We start from the raw sequence: 24,506 nt of genomic DNA, 5'->3' as shown, positions 1-24,506 counted from the left end.
GGTCTTTGTACACAGTTGCTGTACTTCACTGCATCGTATCTCTACAAACCATATTTATACCATACCTTTCATCAACAAAATCATAGTATCAGGGTCCCTAAAGAACCCTGAACAAGAAAAAAACAAAACATAAGACAACTCCTCCCCCCTGCAAAATGACTTGACTCCCTACCCCAACCCCCCCGAAACAATAAAATAGAAAGTTCAGTCAGAAGAACATCAGAAGGCTTATCAACCGTAGGAATCCTTGCAAGGAGACTACACATTTGGTGCCTTCATGAGCACCAAGAAAGGCTCATATAAACACATCAACCAATGTGCAAAAATCCCAAGGAGGCATGGTCTGCCAGAAAGAGAGTGCATCAAGACTACCGGGCCTCCTGTCCATATGCTCCTTTTCACAACATACAGGATATTGGTAGTGATCCTGCTTCTCTTATAGACGGTGAAGGGAACCTTGTCCCCAACCAATCCTACTCCAGGCAAATAATGGAGAAACCAATGTACATGACATTACACTGAACCTCTCTCATCACTGTGAACATGGTAGAGGATTTTGCCACATATCAATATTCATCTCAAACAAGTGCATCATAGCAGGATGTGTGTACTAGAAGGGGAAAAGAGAGAAAAAGAAATGTACTTAAAATGTGTGTGCTGAGAAAGAGAAATGTATACTGAGAGAGAAATGTACTGCATAATAAAGATAAGTGTTCTTAAGAATTTCCATTATAGACCACTAATATATGCTTAAGAGTTTATAGCTCAACCACAAGAATTTGACAGGGGTTATGGCTTTACATATCACATCATGATTTGGCAACGGAGTCCACTTTCAAATGGTGCTGTATTAATTTGTTTTAATTTATTTTTACCAAAAACACAACTTCGGCACTTTAATAAAAAAACAAGCATACAGGTTTGGGGGAGCTGTTGCAATTCAATAGTGAAATTTCACAGGTGAAATATTTTACGTAGTCCAATGTCTTGTAGTATTTTGAGGAATTAAAGCAGTAGAAAAATGGGGGTTTAGAAATCTTAGCTACTTGAGCAATGAGATACTGCTTAACAAAAAATAAAATTTAAAGATTCTTATTATGTTCTTTGATGTAGAGGCCTGGTTCCCTGGTGAACTACAGCAAAGTTACACCACTCTTAAATTGCAAAACTGCCCTAAAGTAATTGGATCTGTCCACTGTACGATTCTTCATGCTTTCTCCCCTCCAAAGCCCATGAGATAAGTGAACAGGCTAGGGAAAAGTCATAGCTAAAACACATTATGCCACATTAGCCATTAGCTTCTAGAATGCCCACCATTGTCATCATTGTAAGCAGCCCCTCGATACAACGATGACAGTTTTCCTGTAAATAGGAAGTCATCAGTGATTCCAGAGAGGCCGTTCCAAGATCTGCATTTTAACTGTAGATATGGCATACAGTTCCAGAAGGAAGAAGTGTCAAATCACAGCTCTTTCCTTTAATCTCTGCTGTCAATTTGCCTCTATAGTGAAACAAGTTTGCTCAAAATGGTCAATGCCTCATTGTACTTCATGGTACCGCTGGGGACAATTCAGTGTTCAAGTCTTCCAAGTATTGATGTTAATATTGCATTCTTTAGATTGGCCTTAAAGGTGTCCTTGAATCTTTTCACTTGCCCACTTCTAGAGTGGTGACTATTGGTGAGTTGGGAGTAAAGAATTTGTTTTGGGATCCAGTTGTCAGGAATCCTTATTACATGCCCTGTCTAATGCAGCTAGTGCCATATAAATATGGCTTCAATGTTGGTGGCATTTGCTTGAGCCAAAATGCTGGTATTCATTCTTCTATCCTTCCAATTGACATGGAGGATTTTTCAAAGACTGTTGATGGTCTTACAGGTGTTTCTGGTATGTCGTCCATGTTTCACACCCATGCAACAGTGTCGGGATGACAACAACCTAGTAGATGAGAAGTACAGTTAGGGTCCTGATGTCATGATAATCATAGGCACGATTTTCAGAGATGTCTAAAAACAGCACTAGCAGATTTAATTCAGTGTTGAATATCATCATCTATGTTTACTTTTTGAGAAAGATGACTACCCCGGGTAGGGAAAACGCTCAACATTTTCCAAAGACTGACCTCCAATTCTAGCATGTTAGGAAGCATCTGGTTGATTTGGTGTAGACTGGCAAAGTATCCTGGTTTTTGTGAAGTTGACAGTCAGTTCATGCACTTCACAGAAACAATTAAGAGTAACCTGGAGCTCTTCAACTGAGTGGGCACACATGACAGTCATCAGTGTACTGAAGATCAGTAATGGAGGTGTCAGTTATCTTGGATTAGGAACGTAACTGGTTAATGTTCAAGAGATTCTCATCCATGTGATACTGGATGCTGACTCCAGATGGAAGTCTATCATCAATGAGATGCAGAATAGCTGCGAAACAGATGGAAAAAAGTGTTGGTACAGTCATACATTCTTGCTTGACTCCAATTCTAATGGTGAAGGGTTCTGTTCCTGAGCCACTGCTTAGGACAGTTGCGGTAATGTCATCATGAACAAGTCTGATGACAGTATCAAATTTTGGCAGGCATCTCACTAGGATCTTCCATAGGTCTTCTCTGTTGACTGAATCAAAGGCCTTAGTCAGGTCAATGAAGGCCATGTAAAGATCTCTGCGTTGCTTGTGGCAGTTCTCCTGTAGCTGTCTAGCAACAAAGATCATATCTATTGCATGTAATGCCTGCCAGAACCTTCAGAAATTGTCTAGACTACACTCACAAGGCTCCTGAAGACTGGCTTTGCTACTGCGATGGGAGACTAGCATTCAGAAGTGGGTCGTCTCCTCTTTGCTAAAGGCTAAGCGGGTCATGGACCTAATCCTTCTCTCATTTTTATTGTTGCTAATAATGGAGTTACACCAGTTTTATGCAACCCATGTAAATAAGAAAAGAATCCAGGAACTGTTTATATGGTCATTTGGCTAGCTGGAGGGAAGGGTTGAATTCACCCCTGTTGTAAAACCACTGAAATCAATGGAGTTATACCTAGTCCAGATTAACCTTTTCTAACAGTAACTTTTTACAATTCCTAGTTAAAATTCCTGCTAAGAAATGGAAAGCTTTCTCTTCAGCTTCAGGATTAGCTCCGCCAACGTCATTCCTGAAGCAAGCCAGCCCAGTTCTGCTGATATCAGCTGCTAACAGCCTTGGTTTAGATTATGCCAGTAGTAAATTTGGTCCCAGAAGCCCATGAGCTTATTTCAACAGGAATTACAGCAGCTATTTTAAGCTGGATAGATTTCTTAACGTTTTAGAAGATCTGGGATTACAAGGTCATAACTGTGCTATCAAATCCACAAATGCTATGAGCCAAATTTTGCCCTGTGCTTCAAACACCCAACTGCCACTAGAATCACTGGAAGTAGACTGAATCTGGGGCTGGAGCATTGCCCAATGGCAGTTTAAATTGGCTTAATTCCTCTAGTATATAGTTTCATAGTTTCATAGTAGCTAGAGTCGGAAGGGACCTAGGTAGATCATCTAGTCCGACCCCCTGCCTTGGCAGGAAAGAGCACCGGGGTCAGATGACCCCGGCAAGGTGCTCATCTAACTTCCTTTTAAAAATCCCCAGGCTAGGAGCCTGCACCACTTCCCCTGGAAGCCGGTTCCAGGCCCTAGCCGCCCTGACTGTGAAGTAGCGCCTCCTAATATCTAATCTAAACCTACCCTCCGCCAGCTTGTGACCGTTATTCCTGGTCACTCCTGGCGGCACACGGGGGAACAGGGACTCCCCCAATACCTGCTGATCCCCCCTGACCAGTTTGTAGCAGGCCACAAGGTCCCCCCTTAACCTTCTCTTGTGGAGGCTAAACAGGTTCAGGTCCCGTAGCCTCTCCTCATAAGGCCTGCCCTGCTGACCCCTGATCATACAAGTGGCCCTCCTCTGGACTCTTTCCATATCGTCCACGTCCCTCTTGAAGTGTGGCGCCCAGAACTGGACACAGTACTCCAGCTGCGGCCTGACCAGCGCCGCATAGAGGGGGAGGATCACCTCCCTGGACCTGCTCGAGATGCATCTGTGGATGCATGACAGGGTACGGTTGGCCTTCTTGACTGCCTCCCCACACTGCCGGCCCATGTTCATCGTGGAGTCAATGACGACTCCAAGATCCTTTTCCGTCTCCGTGCTGGCAAGAGGGGAGTTCCCCAACCTGTAAGTGTGGTGCCGGTTCTTCCTCCCCATGTGCAACACCTTGCACTTATCAGTGTTAATGCAGTCTGTTGCTCCACGCTTGCATGCACTGTATTAGTTTAATTTTTAAAATTATTTTCTCAAAGGCATTTTTCTGCCTTGTTTTGTGTTCAGTGTTTTATGCTACTCAGACTTAAAGTAAAACATATCTTACAGCACAACTGAGCTCAGAAATGCAATATTACCCAACACGCTCTGTTTTGACATATGCACTAGCAAAGAGACATGAAATAAATTTGTCATTGTGCAGCTACTCCTTCATTTGCATTTTGCATCTCCTTTTTTCCACAGTAACACTGATTCTGCACTTTCAAAATTAAACATAGTATTTCTAAGGTATTGCACGCCAAAGATTGGGTTTTTGCCATTAACTACAATGGGAGCTGGATTGTTCTATAAGGCTCATAGAGCTTGGTTAGTGCTAACACCAAGCCTTAAAAATCATAAGATTTTAAATTAATTTGAGGTTCTTTTCCTTTGCTTTGAAGAGTCCACATTTTAAGCTTTTTCTGCATTTTGAGGCTGAAGAGTAGACTTTTTCTCTTAAAGTTGAAATTTTGTAATCACATGGATCCAGAAGCTGGAGCTTTAAAAAAAAAATCCTTAAACCAAGAACAACCATGAAAACAACAACACCCAAAACGACCATACTCCCTAAATTATAACAGGAATTATATCTCCTGTTATAACCGGTGTTCCCCAAAACTCAAAGGTATTGTTATCTAAGTCGAATTAAATAAAAAAACCTAAAAATGTTGATTTGCAAAAAAACCTTTTTTTTTTGACACCTGAAAACTAAAGAAACAATCTACTGAAACTGACATTTTTCTGGGGAAGAAATTCATCTTGGCTAAATCAAATTTCCTACTCAGATTTTTTTCTGTTGAAAAATTTTCTTTCACCTCTATTTTCAGTCCCACCTTTGGTGCTTATGCCATGGCTGTCACACAGATTTTTTTTAATACAATCTGTTGTCATATCTGTTAGTCTGAAGAACAGTCAAAACAGACTGGATCACTGTGATTGTACATTTCCCCTACAGTGTTCAGGCTTTCTGGTAAGCACCTTTGACCTTAAAGGCCCAATCCCATAGCCACTTTTGCACATGAATAGGTTTTCTCACATGAAACACTGCACTGACTTCAAAGTTTTGCACTACAGAGCTAAGTACTCAGAGACCAGCTTTAATATTTCTGTTAAAACAAATATTACTATTTGTTTTAACAGAAATTTAAAAGATTACTATTCTGGGTTCATACAGCAAAAATCCCCATAGTTCTATCAAAGGTTTTGTAGATACAATAATGTATAATAACCTGACACAATAGGGACCAAATTTTCCTCTCAAATGCTCCAGTTCTACCCTGAAAGAATTCCAATACAGTTGTTCTGGATTGACACTCATGTACGTAAGAATAGGGTCCTGACAAACTAACAGGGTGAGATGGACAAGTCCTATTTTAGCAGTGTCAAAATCAAGGCTTTGCAAATGATAATGTTTGTTAAAGCAAACTTAGGCAACTTCTATTTGGGCTATTCAGAGCTTTACTTTCTCTTGGTAGAAGGATGCATGCTATCAATTTACCAAAGGTAATGGAAATATTAATCTAAAATCTTGACCGTTCTTGAATGGATAATTTACCTAATATACAATTTTGGCTTAAGTCTGAGACAAAAGAAATCTACACTAAAGACAATAAATCTGCATTACACATGGTACTAAAACGACCCAGTGAATTTGTAGATGTTTACAAGTTTGTAGTATATGACACAGCATCCACCAGAAATTCAATATTTACAGCACAAAACATCATAAACATATGTCTGCAACTACAAAGGAGCCTTTTTATGTGGGGATCATTGCTAAAATTGTCTTCAGAACATAAAACTTAAGTTGTAAATGCTACTCCTTATTTATTCCCAAAGACATAACAAATGAAGAAAGAAAAGCAGAGATATGTTTGCAATTGAAAATGTTTTTCAGGAAATGATCTGTACAGGAACATCATTCTCATTCCATTAGCTGCTGATTTCAAGCCAACTATTTGTAAAAGTAAATAAACATGCAAACAGGTCTACAACAATATGCTGCACTGTAATGTTACTGCATTAGTACTCATTCTCCAGAAAGAACCCATTTTCTTTTCTCATTTATTTATTAAACAAATCACAGCAAAAAAGAAAAAAAGAAAAGAAAGAGTGGGGGAATGGCACAATTTATTCTTCTTGTATACAATGTGCATTAAATGCTTATTGCCTTGAACTTTTATTGAATGTCCAGAGCTATTCAGTGGTGCCTAAGTGTCTTGTTTGCTGCTTCTGGCTGGTCTCTATTTTTTTTCCCTTCTGCACATAAGAAAAAACCCTAGAGATTACAAGTGACAGAAAAGAGAAGAAAAATTATCAAAGATCAAATATTCCCTATAAAATCACTTGTACTCTTCCTTAACCATGTCACATTCAGCCCCATTATACTTTACATGCTTTCACATTCTGTTTGTGGAGAAAGATTCTTTCTCAGCATTGTCCTCTGGTTTATAACAGAGAGCAAGGGTGAAGTGTCAATCTAAAGTAGGTGTCAGTCATTCCATTTGGTTCTTCAGAGTCTCTCCTCTTATCTTCTAGCAAATGCAAGCAGTATCTGTAGATATTTGTAAAATATGTCACCTGATGAAAATGCTTTAAACATGCCTGAAAAAATATGAGGTGGGGTAGAAACAAAGACTCTACTTTATTCTTATCCATCCCATGAATAACAGATAGGGCCAATGAGAAGTTTTATGATCATTATAGATGCGTATCAGAGTGTATCATGACCAATAAAGTATATAATCAGTTAGAAGCTCCTGAATCAGACTTGATTTTAGTATCTTTTTTTTTTTGCTTGTGTGCAAAAAAGCTGTTATTTGTTCTGCTAGTTGCATGGCTGCATACACATTTACATTATTAATGAGATAAATTCAGTGTCAGTTAGGACTTCACACTTATTGCTATGCTGGATATCATGTTCACTCAGAGTGGTTGGGGACAGCAGTGAGACAACTCTCGCACTGTATCAAAAAAAGTAGGGGTCCCACCTCAGCTACTTCCTTGTCACAAAGGGTGTCTTTATACATTGTCCAGGGATTGGGGGGGGGAGGGGCACTTTAATTAGAGAAGCTCTTGGGAGCTGCTCTAATTAAAGCTCCTGCAGTGTCTCATGTATTTCATGTCCTATGCTTCAAAATGGCGATGGGGGCACTTTAACTCGTTCAATGAACTTTAGTTAAAACACCCCTGCCACCATTTTGAAGTGTGGGAACGCTGAATACATGAGAAACTGAGGCTCCAGGAACATGTCTCCAGCAAACCTCATTAATCGAGTCTGCTTCAATGCGCTGTAATTCCAGTGCATCGGAGCAGGCGTCCTGAACATCTACAGGCACTCACAGTCATAAACACAGACAGACAGCAGTCATCATTCCAACACAAGGCAGTGGTTCACATTACACATTATCCAGTCCGCTGCAACATTTTGTTTCCAAAAAATTGAGTTAAATGGAGAGAAGCTTATTTTATTGGGTTGATTTTCACCTCATGTTCTCTGAATTACCAACCAACTAACACTAGCTTATCCAACATCAACAAGAGGCGCTCATGTGGAAAAGACAAAATCAACGATTTGTTCCAAGAAGCCTTTCCCAGCTTGTTATTCCTCAGAGAAAACACAAAAATAGTTCTCAAGAATGCAAGGGCTCGCTAGTAGTGGGGTGAGATTTTGCCGAATCATTTGCTCTCTTCTCATCATGTACGCACATCTAATTTTCTGGAGGACGAAAAGATATATGCTAGCTCTAGTTCTTTCCCATCATCTGTCTCACTTCCTCTGTTGGGGATGAGATGGGGCAGGAGAGGGGAGGGATTTGGAGAAATGATTACTTAATGATGCTATCATTCATAAAAAAACTAAAGTTCTTTTTTCTTTGCACACAGAGTACTTATTTATGTATCGCAAAGGGCTCCTTATGGTTCTTGAAGTGCAGCTTCTGGAACTGCTTCTGGGTCAACAGATAAACATGTAGTCATCTTTCAGGAATGAATTCTTCACAGAAAGCCAGGAGTTCTGCTGCACTTCCAGGTACTTTTATAACCATTGCAAGGCAGGGGACTCTTCTGCCCCATGAGAACCGATTCAAATTCTTCTCAATTCTCTCTCTCATGTTAAGTTGCCCACAGCAAAATTTGTGAATGACACCAAAACTAAAGGGTAGCAAACACAAAGGAAGTTCGGAAGAAAGTGAGCCGGAGTGATGGGAACATTAAGAGAAACCAATACACGCGCATGATTTATTACAGGGTGGGCAAAATCCAGCCCACCAAGCCCATGGGGCCCCTATAAATTTTTTTACAATTAGTATTTATTTGCCTCTGGCTCCTGTCAAAAGTGATAGGAGCCAGAGGCACCAGGACCCAGGGGACGCCACAGCAGGCCCCTGGAAGAGCAGGGCCCGCCCTGCCCTGTCCAGCCAGAGGGACCATGGGGCTGTTCCTGCCTGTGCCAGAGCAGGAACCTCAGGTAAGAGGGGGTCGGGGGCCACAGGGCTGGAGCAGGGGGCTGGGAGCGAGGGAGTGCACGGGAGCCAGCACTGGTGGGGCCCAGAGCAGGGTGGCTCCCCTCGCTCCATGCTGGGGCAGCCCAGCCCAGCTCCATAGAGCCCAGACAGCTACACCCTGAGCTCCTGCCAGCCTGCTCTGGGCCCCGCCGGCACTGGCCCTGGGGCACTGCCCGGCTGTTGCTGGCTCACAACCCCTCTGCCTGGCCCTGGGTTCAGCGCGGGGGGTGCCTGGGGCTGCTGGGGGTGGCATGACCCAGCAGGGACGTGGCCCGGGGCACGGGGAGGTGGCACAGAACTTCCATCCTGTGCCTGAGGCTTGGGGCAGCAATGGCCCAGCTGCCCCCCGCCATGGGAGGCTCCAGTGCATGCTGCCACCCCGGCCTCAGGCGGAAGATGCAAGTTCTGCACGACCTCCTTGGGTTTCCCGCATCCCGGGCCATGTTGTCACCGACTTGTGCCACCCCCAGTGGCTCCAGGAGCCCCCTGCACTGCCCCCTGAGCATGACAGGCCCTTCCCCAGCAGCCCCCGGCCTCCTGGCAGCAGCAGGAGCCACCAGAACACACACACGACCATGAGGCTTCAGGCAGCAAAGACCTGGCTGGCTCCCCCCTGGCAAACCTTCCTGCAAACCCCACAGCCACACCCTCCTCCAGACACCCCCCCCACATATACCCACCCCCCCACACACATCCACAACTCCCCACAAACCCCACATCCATCCACCCATACCCACCAACACTGCTCCACACCCCACACACTATACAAGAGCAAGACTACATTTTGACCTATTATGCAATCACTTCTACATACATAGCACAAACACACAGGTATCAGGACAATGACTCCGGATACCTTTTATGACTCTGAGTGCCTGTAGCTGTGGCCCTCGACAGCTTGCCAAAGCTTGATAAACAGCCCTCCGCCCAAAATAATTGCCCGCCCTGATTTATTAGCAGAGGTGGATAGCCTGATGCATGTAGTGCTATTCTGTACTAATCCTATACCTAATCTCTAAGAAGGTATCTTAAATTTCACAAGTAGGGTCATCTTAAAGAGACACACCATTATACAGTCAAGTTATACAACCAGATTTAAAAATCATTTCCAGTGTATCAATTTATTTATATTTAATATTTTGTAGAAGGTTCTTTGATTTGTCAAGTATTTTCTTAAAGCCTCTGTAGGTTCATCATGACACATCTTGGGAACCAATATCTAAGGCAAACAACTATGTTGTAAGTTTATGAATTAATTACTGCGTGCTTCTGGCAAGAAAATGCAGACTGCCTTTCAACCATTCAGGTCAAGGGTTCATCTAAGCCAGTGATTCTCAGCCAGGGTGCTGTGGTACCATGAGGTGGTCTTGAGATCTTTTTAAGATTGCTGTGGGGTACCACAGAATGTCAGCACTGTTAGGTTTGCAAACACGATTCACAAGATAAACACAGAGATTTCAAATAGAAATTCAGTTGATTGTCTTTCTGAGTTTTTTGCAATAGAAAAACTGCTCAATTATTTTTCTGTAGGCAGTAAGTACTACAAGAGGTATCTCAAGTCTATCCAGGGGTGCTTAGAACTTAAAAAGGGGAAACCTACTGGTCTAACCTACTCCTAAAAACTTCCAAGGATGGAGATTCCACAACTTTTCTAGGTATTATATTCCAATGCTTAACCACCTTCATATTCAGAAAGTTTTCTTTGTTGCAATTTATGACAGCAATATCTTGTCCTGTCCCCTGCAGCCAAAAAGAACAGTTGATCACTATTCAACTATTTGAAGACTGATACTAAATCTCTCCCTCAATCTTCTCTTCTCCAGACTAAATAATCTTGGTTCTTCCAAACTTTCCTTATTAATGATACTTTCTCGACCTCTAATCATTTTGTTGCTCTTTGCTGAATGCTTTCTAATTTGTCCACATCTTTCGTGGAGTACCCAAAACTGGCTACAGTATTCCAGGTGAGGCCTCGTCAGTGCTGCGTGGAAGAATTACTTCCTTAACTTCTAAGCAATGGTCTTATTTATGTGACAGTATGCTTTCGGCCTTTTTTACTACAAAAGCATACTGCTGACTTATATTCAGCTTATGATTTGCTATAACCCCAGGTCCTGTTCTGAAGTACCGTAGCTTAGCCAGTCATTCCCCAGTCCATATTTGTACATTTGATAGTTGCATCCCAAGTGCAGGGCTTTACACTTGTCCTTACCGAATTTCAGACAATTAATTCTGGTCCATTATTCCAGTTTATCAAGGTGATTTTGAATCCTAATTGTATCCACCAAAGTGTCTGTCACTCCTAAATTGCTAGCTGTGCATTCAGTCCCACCCTCCAAATCATTACTGAAGGCATTGAACAGTACCTGGCCCAAGAAGGACCCTAGAGAACACCACTTCATAGATTTCATAGACCCAGGAAGGGGCCTCGGGAGATCATCGAGTCCAGCCCCCTGCCCAAAGGGCAGGAAGTCAGCTGGGGTCATAGGATCCCAGCAAGATAAGCATCCAATTTACTCTTGAAGGTGTTCAATGTAGGTGCTTGAACCACCTCCGATGGCAGACTGTTCCAGACCTTGGGGGCTCGGACAGTAAAGAAATTCTTCCTTATGTCCAGCCTGAAACGGTCTTGCAGGAGTTTGTGACTGTTCGACCTCGTCAGCCCTTGGGGCGCTCTGATGAACAAATGTTCCCCCAGATCCTGGTGGTCACCCCTGATAAACTTATAGGTGGCCATCAGATCACCCCTGAGCCTGCGCTTTTCCAGGCTAAAGAGTCCCATGGCTCTCAGCCTATCATCGTAAGATCTGTTTTCCTGACCTCTGATCATGCGCGTGGCTCTCCTCTGGACTCTCTCAAGCTTCTCCACATCCTTTTTGAATTGTGGAGCCCAAAACTGGATGCAGTACTCCAGCTGCGGCCTCACCAAGGCCAAGTACAAGGGGAGAATGACGTCCCGGGATTTGCTCGAGAAGCATCTATGGATGCAAGCCAGCGTTTTGGTCGCTTTATTAGCCGCAGCATCGCATTGCAGGCTCATGTTCATCTTGTGGTCAATGATGACCCCCAAGTCTCTTTCTTCTGTAGTGCTATCCAACGTAGCACTGCCGAGCCTATAAGGATGCTGCAGGTTTTTCCTCCCAAGGTGGAGAACCTTGCATTTTTCGGTGTTAAACACCATGAGGTTCTCGTCTGCCCATTTGCTGAGCATGTCCAGGTCAGCCTGGATCACCCGCCTATCTTCTGGCGTGGATGCTTTACCCCAGTTTGGTGTCATCGGCAAACTTGGCCAGACCACTCCTGACTCCAATGTCCACATCATTAATGAAGATGTTGAACAATATGGGTCCAAGGACAGAGCCTTGAGGGACCCCACTGGTCACAGGGCACCACGATGAGTGACTGCCATCAATTACAACCCTCTGGGTCCGACCACGGAGCCAATTTCCCAGCCAGCGGATCGTGGTGAAGCCAAGGCCAGATACCACCCTGCAATTAGACATCAAGCCATTACTCTTTGAGCATAATAATTTGTTTAGACTGGATTTCATTAGTTTACTAATGAGAATGTTATGGGAGATAGTGTTGAAATTCTTGCTAAATATGAGGTATGTCAATCCACTGCTGTCCCACTTAAAGAAATGACTACCAAAGCATGGACCACTTTCTCATATCTTTCTAGGATTTCTCTCCTTTTTTTAATCCCACATCTGTAGAACCCACTAGTACTTTGCTGAACTGATAGAGCACAAGTTCTGCCTACAGGACTATACCTCATTTCAAATTCTACATACAGGAACCATTCAGCAGCTAGTGAATTTCCCTTCCATTAGAGTCTGTGGTCACCTACTACTACCATTTACTTTTACTCACAGTGGCCAAGTGTTTCAGGAATCTCCCATTTGATTTGTGTTCGCTCACAGTCAGTGGGTTCCATCCACTGCTGTAAGACAAGCTGCATCTTTTAAGTGGGAGATAGAATATGTAGCAAGTGTCTAAGTGGGCTAATTTTAAGGATCATGAACAACTACAGTGTCTTCTCAGATGAAAAGAAAAAAAACTTTGGAAACCTGTTTGTTGCTGCAGCGGGGCAATTAAAAGCAATTACAGTATATCACTATAGGTTCATCCATAAGGAAAGCAGAGCCTTCTAGTGGATAAAGCAGAGTACTGGGATCTATTACAGACTTGGTTCTTCTCTGTTACTGACTCCCTTTGTAACCCCTGGTAAGTTATTTAACTTCTCTGTACCTCTGTTTACTCCTTTACAAAAGAGATATAATATGACTTCCATGCCACACGGGTGCTGTGAGACTCAGTTAATGTGTGTAAAGTGTTAAATGTCTGTTAATAGGTATACTAGCTGTAGAGCATTCAGGTCTTTGAATGGAAAAGTAATGTACTGTATTACTGCAAAATGCCATTAAACAAAAGTGGTGAGCAAGTAACTTACAAAAAATAAAAAATGGAGCAGCACTGCATTAAAAGCCACAAAGTACAGAAAGGACTCATTTGCTTTATACATACGACAAGGCCAAGAATGTTTCATTTTCAGCTGCCTCCTTTTATTTCTGTGCATTTTGTGAAGAAACCCGCAAGGGACAAATTTGTGAAAATTTGTAAGAGGAAGTAGCATGTCGTACATAACTAAGCTAGGATCTCCACAGATGGCAATTTTCTTGACACAATTTTCCTCATTTAGCATAAACCATTCACAGTCAAGGAGACAGTTCAGAGGCCATTTGAGAGATGTACAAGTGGCGTATAGTATGGCTCTGGCAATTCTGGGCTAGTACAGAGCCCCTTGAGGGCCGCTGCATACTAGCATAGGTTACAACAGCTTAGAGGCTGTCCTAAGTTACCCAGAACAACCCTACCCTTCTTAATCAAGGACCTATAATTAGATATAGTCTTATCCTTTCATAGTTATACCTAGCAAACACAAGACATAGCCAAGAATCTTGGCTACTGTTTCTCTTTTCAGCCATTTCCACAATTGATAATATGGCTTTGACAGCTTTCCTAGAAAATGTCTAAACTAAAATTTAAAAATGCTCTCAAAAACTTGGAAGCAGGGCAACATGCTGGTGGCAGGAATATGAAACTAATACAGGACTCCAGGACCTTGGCATAGGAAACCTGAATTACCCCTCAGTTAATACATGGAATGAGTCTGCACCTTTCACTTTTGGTTACCAGCGCACTCTATCAATGTTGATAAATTTAATCTCAACAGCCCAGTGAGACAGAGACGCATTATCCCCATTTTACAGGCAGAAGCTGATGGCCTGAGGAATTAAGGGAATTAAGTTTCAAATTACATGAGGCCCAGACCCCCTGTTTGTACATATAAACTGCACCTATAGTATTGAACCTGGGTATGTAAAAATGTATCCCTAATAACTGTATGGCCCCTGGTCATACAGTGCGCCTTCAGCAAAGGTAGGAATGTTACCCAACCTTTAGATCAGTGTTTCTCAACATTTTTAGGCCTGAAGCACCCCTTGATAGAAGTGGAAGCACCCCCTCAGAAAATGCCAGCTTTTAAGTTTTCACTCATTTTTTGACTGGAGAAAAATTATAGAGCATTTCTTCTGTGGCAAGACGACAACAGATCAGAATGTTTATAACACTGTGGATTCCCATATGAAAACTCTGGGTTTATTTTGTGAATCGTGTTTACACACCTAACACTGCTAACATTGTGTGGCAACACATGGCGCCCTTGAAAGGCTCTTAAGGCTCCCCAGGGTACTGGGGCACCCTAGTTGAGAACCACTGCTTTAGATTCTTGATCCTTTATCTTACCGACAAGAGTCTCGAATGGTTTTATTCGTGTCCCATGAATCAGTTTTCACAAGTCCTGGTATCATTTTGTACGTTCCTGATTTATGTTTATTTCTTCCCAAGACCTGAACACTTGATCCAACTTTTGAACACCTCTTCCCTGAGAACCTGGTGACTTCTATGAGTGCAATGTTAACACATTGATAAATTAGAAAATAAAGCTGTATGCTACAGAAACAAACTGTTCTGCAGGGCTGAACTGCTCTGATCTACATATACTTTGCTATTCTTTCGTTCCAAACAAGCAGTAGGTCATACATACACTTGCCACCCCACCCCCCCCCGCCCCATAAAACAGGGCAATAACCATGGCTACGTATAGTACACCTGCTAGTTAAATCTACTTCACCCACACTCCTCACTATTATGTTTTTCAGTATCCAATCTATTAAGACCAATAACAACTGAGATACAGGTTGTATATTTCCTACTTTGCATTGGGCACATGTATTGACAATAAAATAAACTAAGTAAATGATCTTAAATGAATTTTTCTGTTCAGCACTAACTCAAATTCAGAGTTTTCCAGAAAGTACTACCAATTCTGGGGTTAATACTATACTTGGTTTAATTTTTTAAAAATGGCTTAATTGACTTTATACATCAAAAACTGTTTAAACTTGAAAATGACTAATAGTTACAGCTATTGATATTAAGCTGTGTATAGGTAAATAAAAATATAATACTGAACACAAATATTCAAGTAAAGTACCAAATCCAAAACAGCCCATCTAAAAGCTCTCATACTAAACAAGACAGTTTTTTAACATACAGAAATTCTGACTTCACTGTTTGTTTCAAATTATTTTCAATTAGTTTAAGATATTACTTAGGGCCTGGTCTTGCACTGAAGTCAACAGCAACAGTTAATAGCAATGCTCTCAGAGCTCATCAGTGGGAGCAGAATCAAACCCATCATTAATATTTCATATTGCAGAAATATTTTAGTACTAGAATAATATTTGAAACTACAGGATTGGTTTCTACTGTTACCCTCACAAAGCAGTGTCTGAACAAAGCAGGAAGAAAATAATTACACGGCCTTAATTTAAAAATATTAGAAAAGACCAGTACTTACACATTATAAGTGCAGAAAGTAGTATGCAGAAAGCATTACAGAAATCGACATGAAAAACAAGTTGGTGGGTAGTGCAGCCTCTCCTACCTTTAGGACAAAGTGCTCCACAGCCCATTGTATGTTGTCCAAGCCACCCTCATTTTATCTCCACACTGAGAACTAGCTGTCAGTACTGTATTTCAGGTCCCTTTCCTACAAAGCTTTCCTCTCTTTCTGTGGCTCTCTGTGAAGCTGTATTAGCTTTAGAGCCTGTTTTTAAACAGAATGCTCCATGCACATCAGATCTCTCTGCTCATTGCATCGCTTCAGAACAAGTGACTGACTGCCTATATAATTTAATATGATGCCACATGAGACTCATAGACCATCTGCAAAACAAACTAAATCTGCCTTTCGCAGCTTAGTAAGTTGCAGTCTGGAGAGCCAGAATGCAGCTTTGACTATATCTTTTGTTATCTGTTATCCCCCTGAATGAGATTCAAATGGCATCAATGCTTTCATGCAGTCTCAAAGTCCATTTCTGCTGTGAATCGTTGCTATTTTTCCAACATTTGGTTATGTTGTTAGGCTTAAAGAATGGGGTAGGCCTGAATATAGAACAGGGGCGGGCAATTATATCTGACGGAGGGCCGCTTACTGAGTTTTGGCAAGCAATCTAGGGCTGTATGACAGGCAGCCGGGGCAGACATACATTAATTTTCTAAATTTTTTAGGGGCCCCATGGGATGGATAGAATGGCCTGGCGCGCTGCCTCTGGCCCACGGGCCACATTTTGCCCACCCCTGATATAGAGGAGCAGAGGAAATGAAACACATTGACTTTTGCTCATTAGGCCAATGAAAAAAAATCTAGTTAAAGACCAAAATTCAGTGTAAAACTGATTTTGTGAAGGACACTGGTCAAATTGTGATGACTGTGTAAAATGGTCAGGGAAGCTCAAAAACCACTCATGGTCACCGTGCCTCTTTCTTCAAGCACAAGTACCATTCCTGTTAAAATAAGTGGTAAAACTCCAGGGGAAGAAGGATCAAGGTGTAAAATGAGCAACAATTACATACAAAAAGCTTGGAGACAAGGAATGAGAAGATATGGGACATTAACAGGACAACAGAATGGTTTGGCAAGGAGGCTATATTACTCTCTTCCTCTACAGCGATTGTGCTCTTGGGCCCCTAACGCAAGGCCTGCAACAGAAAACAGAACAAAACAAAGAAAAACAGAAAACTTAGTCAGGAATAAAACTTATTTCCTATGAAGCTTTTCAACTTTGCACAATCTGTAAAACTTCAGTGTCTCCTTTCTACTCTCAGAGCATAATGAGGGACTTGGCTGATCATGACTCAATCCTAAATGCTAGAAAGCAGTTACCTTTCCAGTTTCCATTTAAACTTCATCTGAGTTATGGTGAAGGCATATATGGACAACTGGGGGCTGTTCAGCTGTGCTATGCATCAGAGCTCACCCTAGATTGTGTTTTTGAAGTGATCAGTTATAAAAAAGATGCAATATATTCTGTTCAACATTCCTATGGGGTCACCATGATGGGGAATTTTAAGAGCCTCTGGTACATGTCAGTGTGAAGCAGCTTTAGATGGGACTTTTATCTCACATGCTTATCAATGATAAAGCTGTGTCCACTTGACACTGACCTGCAGCTACCCTCCCCCTCCCTGTTCAACTACTGCACAGCCTTCCACCATAGTAATGTGGACTGTCCTCGTGGCCTACAACAGCACTGCTCTGTCACAGAACTGAAAGATGGAGTTCTTTGTTGTTGAGTAACAGGAGTTAATCATGGAGAGAAAAAAATAAGCTGGTGAAGTTTTACCCTGATGTTTTCTCTTTATTTTTCTGAATGGAGCAACAAGTGCTCCAGGTATCCTACAAGTCGAAGCAACACAGCGGTGGAGTACATAACAAAACCAAGCACAGCTAATGAAAAGCTGATACCCATTCACTGAATGGAAGTTACCGACTGACTAGCATTCTTTAAATGTTAAAGGCTAGCTTCTCTATTGTCCAATATAAATTGGTGTAGCTCAGAGAGAAGCTGGAACAACAACCAGTTATAGCAGCTTAGGTTCTCAGACTTTAATTCCACTTTTAAAATGACTTTTCCAATAGGCCTGTGGGATGTGCAACAAAATTATTAGGTTTAAAAGGCATAAATGGAAGTACTTTTTCCACAGCACGTAATTAAGTTATAGAATTCATTGCCACAAGATGCTGTAGAGACTGACAACTTAACCAGGTTCAAAAGAGACAGATTCATGCAGGATTGGTCCATCAGTGGGTATTAAACATGATAACAGAGCTGCAACCTCCACGTTGGAACTTCTTGGGTCTCTAAATGCTGAAAGCTCCAAGGAGGGCAGAAGCATAAGATAGACTACTCCAGACAGGCCCTATAGAAATATTCTTTGCTTAACATCAGCTCTCTGCCACTGTGAGATGCAGGATACTAAGCTAGATGAACCTGTGGTTTGACCCAATATAACATTGTTTACATTTATGCTATCAGTGTTATAACTGGCTGAAATAAGCTATCCTATGCAGAAGATAGGGCACGGTGGCACCTTAGGCAGTGTCCAGATGAGCACTGACGTGCGGTATGTGGTGCTGCAGAGCCATTTGTGACACCACACATGCAGGTGTGCACAGGGAGGGGAGATCCTGGGATCAAAAAATCCATGACATAAAAAAGCCAGGCGGTGTACACGGTGACAGCACACACCGCACAAAATCCAAGCATAACCTGCTGCAGCCATGCTCTGGCTGCCAACCAGGCTCCCAGCTGCAGGAGCACTGTGGCTGTAGCTCCCCAAGGCCCCCAGTTGATGGCCCCAGTCTCCTCAGCCTCCTCTACCCTACCTGGGATAACCTGCCATGCACCAGAGCACATCTGGCACAGGCATTTCGTGGGAACAAGTGGCACAAGGTGTGCCGCTGCTACCTGTCCCCAGGCAAACAAATGGCCATGCTCATCTGGATGCAGCCTTAGAGTATGTACACACTTCTAAGTCAACTAAGGCAACTTAACTAAGGCAACTTAAGTTAAGTCATATTGGAGTGTACACACATACAGCTCCTTGACATGGTAGCAGCCATCTTGTGAACCTTCCCCTGCAGAATTGATTTAACTAATGCAACTCAAGATAATACACCTTAGAGGTGTATTATCCTGCATGGGATTTAAGTTGAATCTGCTACACTTATGCATGTACACTCTGACTGTTAAATTGGCTTAAAAAAGTCAAGTCAACTTAACTGCTAGAAAGTTAGTATGCGTGTAAGGACCCTTAGAGACTAACTAGTTCCAAGAGGCATGAGCTTTCATAGGCAACAACCTACTTCATCAGATGCTATGAATGGGCTAACAGAAAGAAAGAGCTTTATATTAATGGGAAAGAAATAGAGGGAGGAGACACTGCTCAGAGAGATAAAGTGTGGGATGACTGACTGGTCGATTGAGATGAAGGAGACACTTAATACCTTGTAGGACACTGGAGTTAGCCCATTATCTGGACTAGCTGTTAAGAATGAGGAGAAGCTGAGGGGCCTGAATCTCTTCAGTTTCCGCAAGAGGAGACTTGAGGGGAGGATCTTGTGGCTGCCTACAACCTTATCAGGGGCCACCAGCAGGAACTCAGGGAAAGTCTGTTCACCAGGGCCACCCTTGGAGTCACCAGGAACAATGGCCACAAGCTGAGGGAGGGTAGGTTTAGGTTAGATATTAGGAAGAACTACTTCACAGTAAGGGTGGCCAGAGCCTGGAATAGGCTTCCCAGAGAGGTGGTGCTCTCACCTTCCCTGGAAATCTTCAAGAGGAGACTGGCTAGGCACCTGGCTGGGGTCTTATGACCCCTGTTACCCCCAGTGCTCCTTCCTGCCCATGGCAGGGGGTCGGACTAGATGATCTGTCTAGGTCCCTTCCGACTCATTGATTCTATGATCCATAGTCCATGTTGGCACCATGTTTAACACAATCCAGGCTATGGAAGACTTCTTGTGCAGTTTCACATGAAAGTTTCTTTTTAATTTTTTATTGTTTAAGGAGAAAAGGAATTACTATAAGATGAGCAATGGAACATCCAGGGAACTTAAACTGCTTTGCCATGGGCTTTTCTGCGTTTCTGGAACTGATGTCAAACCTGTGTCTATGCATTCTTTTACTTAGGGATCAGCTTATCTGGTCAATGTAAATGGCAGAGGGACACTGGAAGTAAGTGATGGCATATATGATGCTGGCAGAAGAGCAGGTGAATGAACCCTGTATGTTATAATTCATATTATTTAGCCCAGTCATTATGTGATTTACATTGATAAGGTGGCACAACTGGCATTCTCACAAGCTATTCTATAAAAGTGCTAAATGAAAGGTATCTTTGACTTGCCTCAATGTAATCTTCTTTATAACCTCTTCTTGTACCTACAGTAGTTCCTGGAAGACCCTGTCCAACCAAACTGAAGTATACATAGTTATAGTGCATTACTATAAGTGGGTAAAAATTAGAGCATTGTATTCAATAAAAATAGAATTGCTTTCTGAAAGAGATAATATTGCAGGAATCTGTTTTTTGGAAGTTGAGAATTCATGTTTTGAAGTATATGCTTAATGGTAGGAACACTGGATAGAAAAGTTTTGTAAGTAAACTCTCCTGTTCATGCCCTTTCACCTCCTATTTATGACTTCAAGAGATTGCACTTCTTTCCCCTATAATCTAAAAAAAATTAATATTTTTTATAATATTACTGATTCTGAAAATACAAGCGACCCTTTCCCCTGAACTGAAATTGCTGTAGGAAAGAACAGCACATTGGTGAGAGGCTTTGGACTCAGTTTTTCCCAAAGTGTTAATTTTCCCAAAGGGTTGATCTTCAACCCCTCAATTTTCAGGTTTGTGAAAACAGGAAGTTTAGCCATGGAAGAGTGAAATCTTTGTCAAGTGGTTTTACCCCTCAATACAGGAAACAATTCAAAGGCAACATGACACTGATAGCTTAATTTGTGAAAATGGATAAATACCATATCTGCCCCATAACACATTAACCCATGTAACAAATAAATACAAAAATAGCACTCCAATGCTTGGTTAAAAGGTTTTGATTCACAGAGGAGGAAATTTAATTAAAGCATGTAACGTCAATTACTGTCATTTGTAATTGTGTTATGCCTCCCTAGAAATAATACAGGCCCAGAATTCTAAAGTTACCTGCGCGTTTGATGTAAATGGGATAAAATTATCAAGGTCCTGAGAAAATCCAGATAATAGGAAAATATGCATTCTACCTAACCTCGGATGTCATCAAATTTAATTATTTATGGAACTTTAAATTGTCAATTACATAGGAAGTGACGTGCCTCTAATATATGCATATGAACCATCAAACCTGTATTTGGCACAAAGAGTTTGTGTTTAAAGATACTGTTTTTGGTTTGTTTGTTTTTTTAAATGAAACAATTCTCTGTTACTGTAAATGGGTATAGCTTCACTGAAGTCAATAAAACTGCATCAATTTATATCTGTAAAGAATATGGCCTGCAGTTTATATCAATAAATTTGATAGAAAAATTACAGGGAAAAATCACTAATTTTGCTCCGTTTCTTCTGCTCTATTCTATGCAAATAGAAAAGTAGGTTAATTTTATTCAGAAGACTCTCTAGGTACCATAAATTCATACTGCCATCTCTGAAAACTTATGCCCTTCTAAGGCTCTAATCGAATGAATTAGTCTCTAAGGCTAAGTCCAGACATTTGGGGATGCTAGGGGGAGGTTAAATCAGGTTAAAATAGCTACTTCTAACTTAATTTACCCAGATGCAGACCTTATGCTTATAGACCTAATCTCAGTGATCAGATATTACTCTAGACCCATAACTATACAGAAGTTCTGTGCACGCAGACTGGTCTAAAAATGGCAGAACCTGGTCTAAAACAGACCTGGATTGATGTAGTATCAGATTTACTTGATTTAGGTTAGAACAATGTATGGAAATTCTGCATGGTTACTTGCACAGCCCCAGGGCTGGCAAAGCCCAGCTGCTGGCCCCAGATCCAGGGCTACACTTTTCCTACGCCCTTCCCTGGTACTGGGATATTTTTAGGCCCCTGGCCCCCACCCCATGGACCAGCCACCCCCTGAACCCTATAGCCCACAAGCTGTTCCAGGTACCCCCAGATCAATCAGTATGGGGCGGGGAGGGGACTGCAGGTTTTCTATGGGTCGAGGCTAAACATAACCCTAGGTCCCCTTCAAAGCCCCCTCATGGAGCCCAAGAACCTCCCTCCTGATCCTGTCAAACCCTCTCAAACCCCAGCAACCCCCTGCAGACTCCACCTGCCTCCCCGATTGCTCCTGTGGATCCTGCTTACCCCCCATTCCCGCTGTAGACCCCTGATCCTCTTCCCAAGCTTGCCTGCACCCCTGATACCCTCCAACCCCTCCCCATTACCCCCGGATCCTGATTTACCTTAGATAGGGTGGGCATTTTGAACACAGTCCAATGTGCCCCTAACCTCCCTGAATGTCTGCATTTAGCTTAAGGTGCCATCCTGTTCTGCCTTCTCTCTGACTTCAGACTAACACAGCTAGCTACCTTTTTCAGATACTATAAATCCACAGTTTTATATCACCAGCCCTCCCCAAGTATGTATCTGCTACCTTTTGTTTTTCTATTAGTGTAATTTTTCCCCATGTTGTGACAGGGAAACACTAACAGAGAGAGATGAAGCGACTTACCTAGTAAAATGCATCAAACTGGTGACAGAGCTGACAACTGAACATAGGGCTCCTGAGCCCCAATCTTGTGACCAGTACTCCATGGCTTCCCTTCCTGTATTGTGAAAGTTAAGGTGATAATATTGCTTTCCAACCTTCAGATGGAGTTAAGCTATTCCCAAACTGGTACTGTAATTGGAGAGTAGAAAGCTAGTGGGAAGCTCCAACCATACCACCACTGACAAATATGTTAAGTGCTGAATCCTTGAGGGCAAAATTGTCCTTAACAGTGCAGTATTACAGGAGTGTGGTAGTTAAAATACAGTAGAATTATAATATAGAGTTTGAAAAAAATGTTAAAGCCAGTCAGATTGTTTTTTTACACTTGGTCAATGACACACATACATCACATTTGTCAAACTCTCTCCAGGCATTTTAGCAATGTGCAAAACAAAAATGATGCGGGTTTACTTTTTAAAAAAAATTGCATCTAATCTATGTATATGGGAAAAAGCAGGAGCTGTGTAAAAGGAGGAAAAATAGACGTCAGAATGTATGAATAAGAAAAAACAAGATGGATATCATCTAAAAACTCAGACAGTCGATGATTACAGGCCAGATTTTTAGCAATGCCAAAATCACATTCAGTGCAACTGTAGGTGAGGAAATGATAATCCTAGGCTATCTTCCTACATACCCTCCCAATTCTGGAGGATTTGACTGGGGCTGAAATGGTCCTGCCAACCTTTAAAAAGACAGATCAAGGGTTTTCATAGATTTATAGACATTAGGGCTGGAAGGGACCTCGGAAGAACATAGAGTCCAGCCCCCTGTCCGAGGGGCAGGAAGTCAGCTGGGGTCATAGGATCCCAGCAAGATAAGCATCCAATTTACTCTTGAAGGTGTTCAATGTAGGTGCTTGAACCACCTCCGATGGCAGGCTGTTCCAGACCTTAGGGGCTCGGACAGTAAAGAAATTCTTCCTTATGTCCAGCCTGAAATGGTCTTGCAGGAGTTTGTGACGGTTCGACCTCGTCAGCCCTTGGGGCGCTCTGGTGAACAAATGTTCCCCCAGGTACTGGTGGTCACCCCTGATAAACTTATAGGTGGCCATCAGATCACCCCTGAGCCTGCGCTTTTCCAGGCTAAAGAGCCCCGTGGCTCTCAGCCTGTTGTCATAAGGTCTGTTTTCCTGACATCTGATCATGTGCATGGCTCTTCTCTGGACTCTCTCAAGCTTCTCCATATCCTTTTTGAATTGTTGGGTATTGTATGGCACTGCTCTGACAAGACAGGACTCAATGGAGCCTTGTGCCCTCCAGTGCGCCCTCTACCCCTAGAATACTTTCCATACTGGTTATATACCACCCACAGCCAGGGAAGGCATAGAAACAGATAGCATAAAACTTGCCATGCTTGTTGTATGCTAGACCAGAATCTCCCCATGCTAGGGAAATCCTCCACAGTTGCATTTGGGTTTGTTTAAGGTTACTTTACACCCTTCTTGCAGCCAAAAAAGGAGTTCTTAATCACAGCAAGAATCTGATTTATATACCTCAATGGGCAAGATACTTTTCACTTAGTAATATGAAGACTGAAGACGAGACCCTATTCCATTTGGCATCAATCTTATCCCAACCTACTTGAGTCCCCAGAATTTATAACGTTTGTAGTGTATCTTCTTCATCTTAGCCAGAAGACCAAGTTACAAACAAATAGCGTAACCAGCTTTTAAGTTAATGTTTTTTTCAGGGACTTGAGCATGGTAATCCCTGAAATAAATAATTTGTTGAGATTTTAATAAGACCAAAGTAAGGTCTCCACTGGGGGGAGGGGGTCTTTGAAAACCCCAACCTTATTTTTCTCTTACATCAAGAATCTTAAGAGTGAGGTGAAATCTACAGATGAATTCTATTGAAACAGACTGATACCTTGCAAAAGGGCTGGAAAATATCAGGGCTATTTTTTTTGATGTGCAAATGTATCAAATCTACAAAGAAAATGTAAGTGAACTTTGGCAAATATTGTTCC

The 24,506-nt window shown here is 42.2% G+C and overlaps 1 protein-coding gene across 4 annotated transcripts in view; it reads right to left on the bottom strand.

Moving 5' to 3' along the window:
• Positions 1-24,506, bottom strand: part of PARVA (parvin alpha) — a 114,984-nt gene that overhangs the window by 39,073 nt on the left and 51,405 nt on the right. Inside the window, exon 1 of one of the 4 annotated variants that reach the window (XM_090032714.1) lies at positions 15,842-15,967. The exons of the other annotated variants lie outside the window; for them this stretch is intronic. Within the exon in view, the coding sequence (XP_089888840.1) occupies positions 15,842-15,869 (28 nt within the window). The 5' untranslated portion in view covers positions 15,870-15,967. Of the gene's footprint in view, positions 1-15,841; positions 15,968-24,506 lie in introns of those variants that run through there. 4 annotated transcript variants of the gene reach the window in all.

The sequence above is a fragment of the Crocodylus siamensis genome, chromosome 2 (assembly GCF_052110815.1).
Source record: "Crocodylus siamensis isolate JL-2025a chromosome 2, ASM5211081v1, whole genome shotgun sequence".
Classification (NCBI taxonomy): domain Eukaryota; kingdom Metazoa; phylum Chordata; order Crocodylia; family Crocodylidae; genus Crocodylus; species Crocodylus siamensis.
The sequence above is the reverse complement of the archived record's forward strand: the minus strand, read 5'-3'. Positions and strand labels throughout refer to the sequence as shown.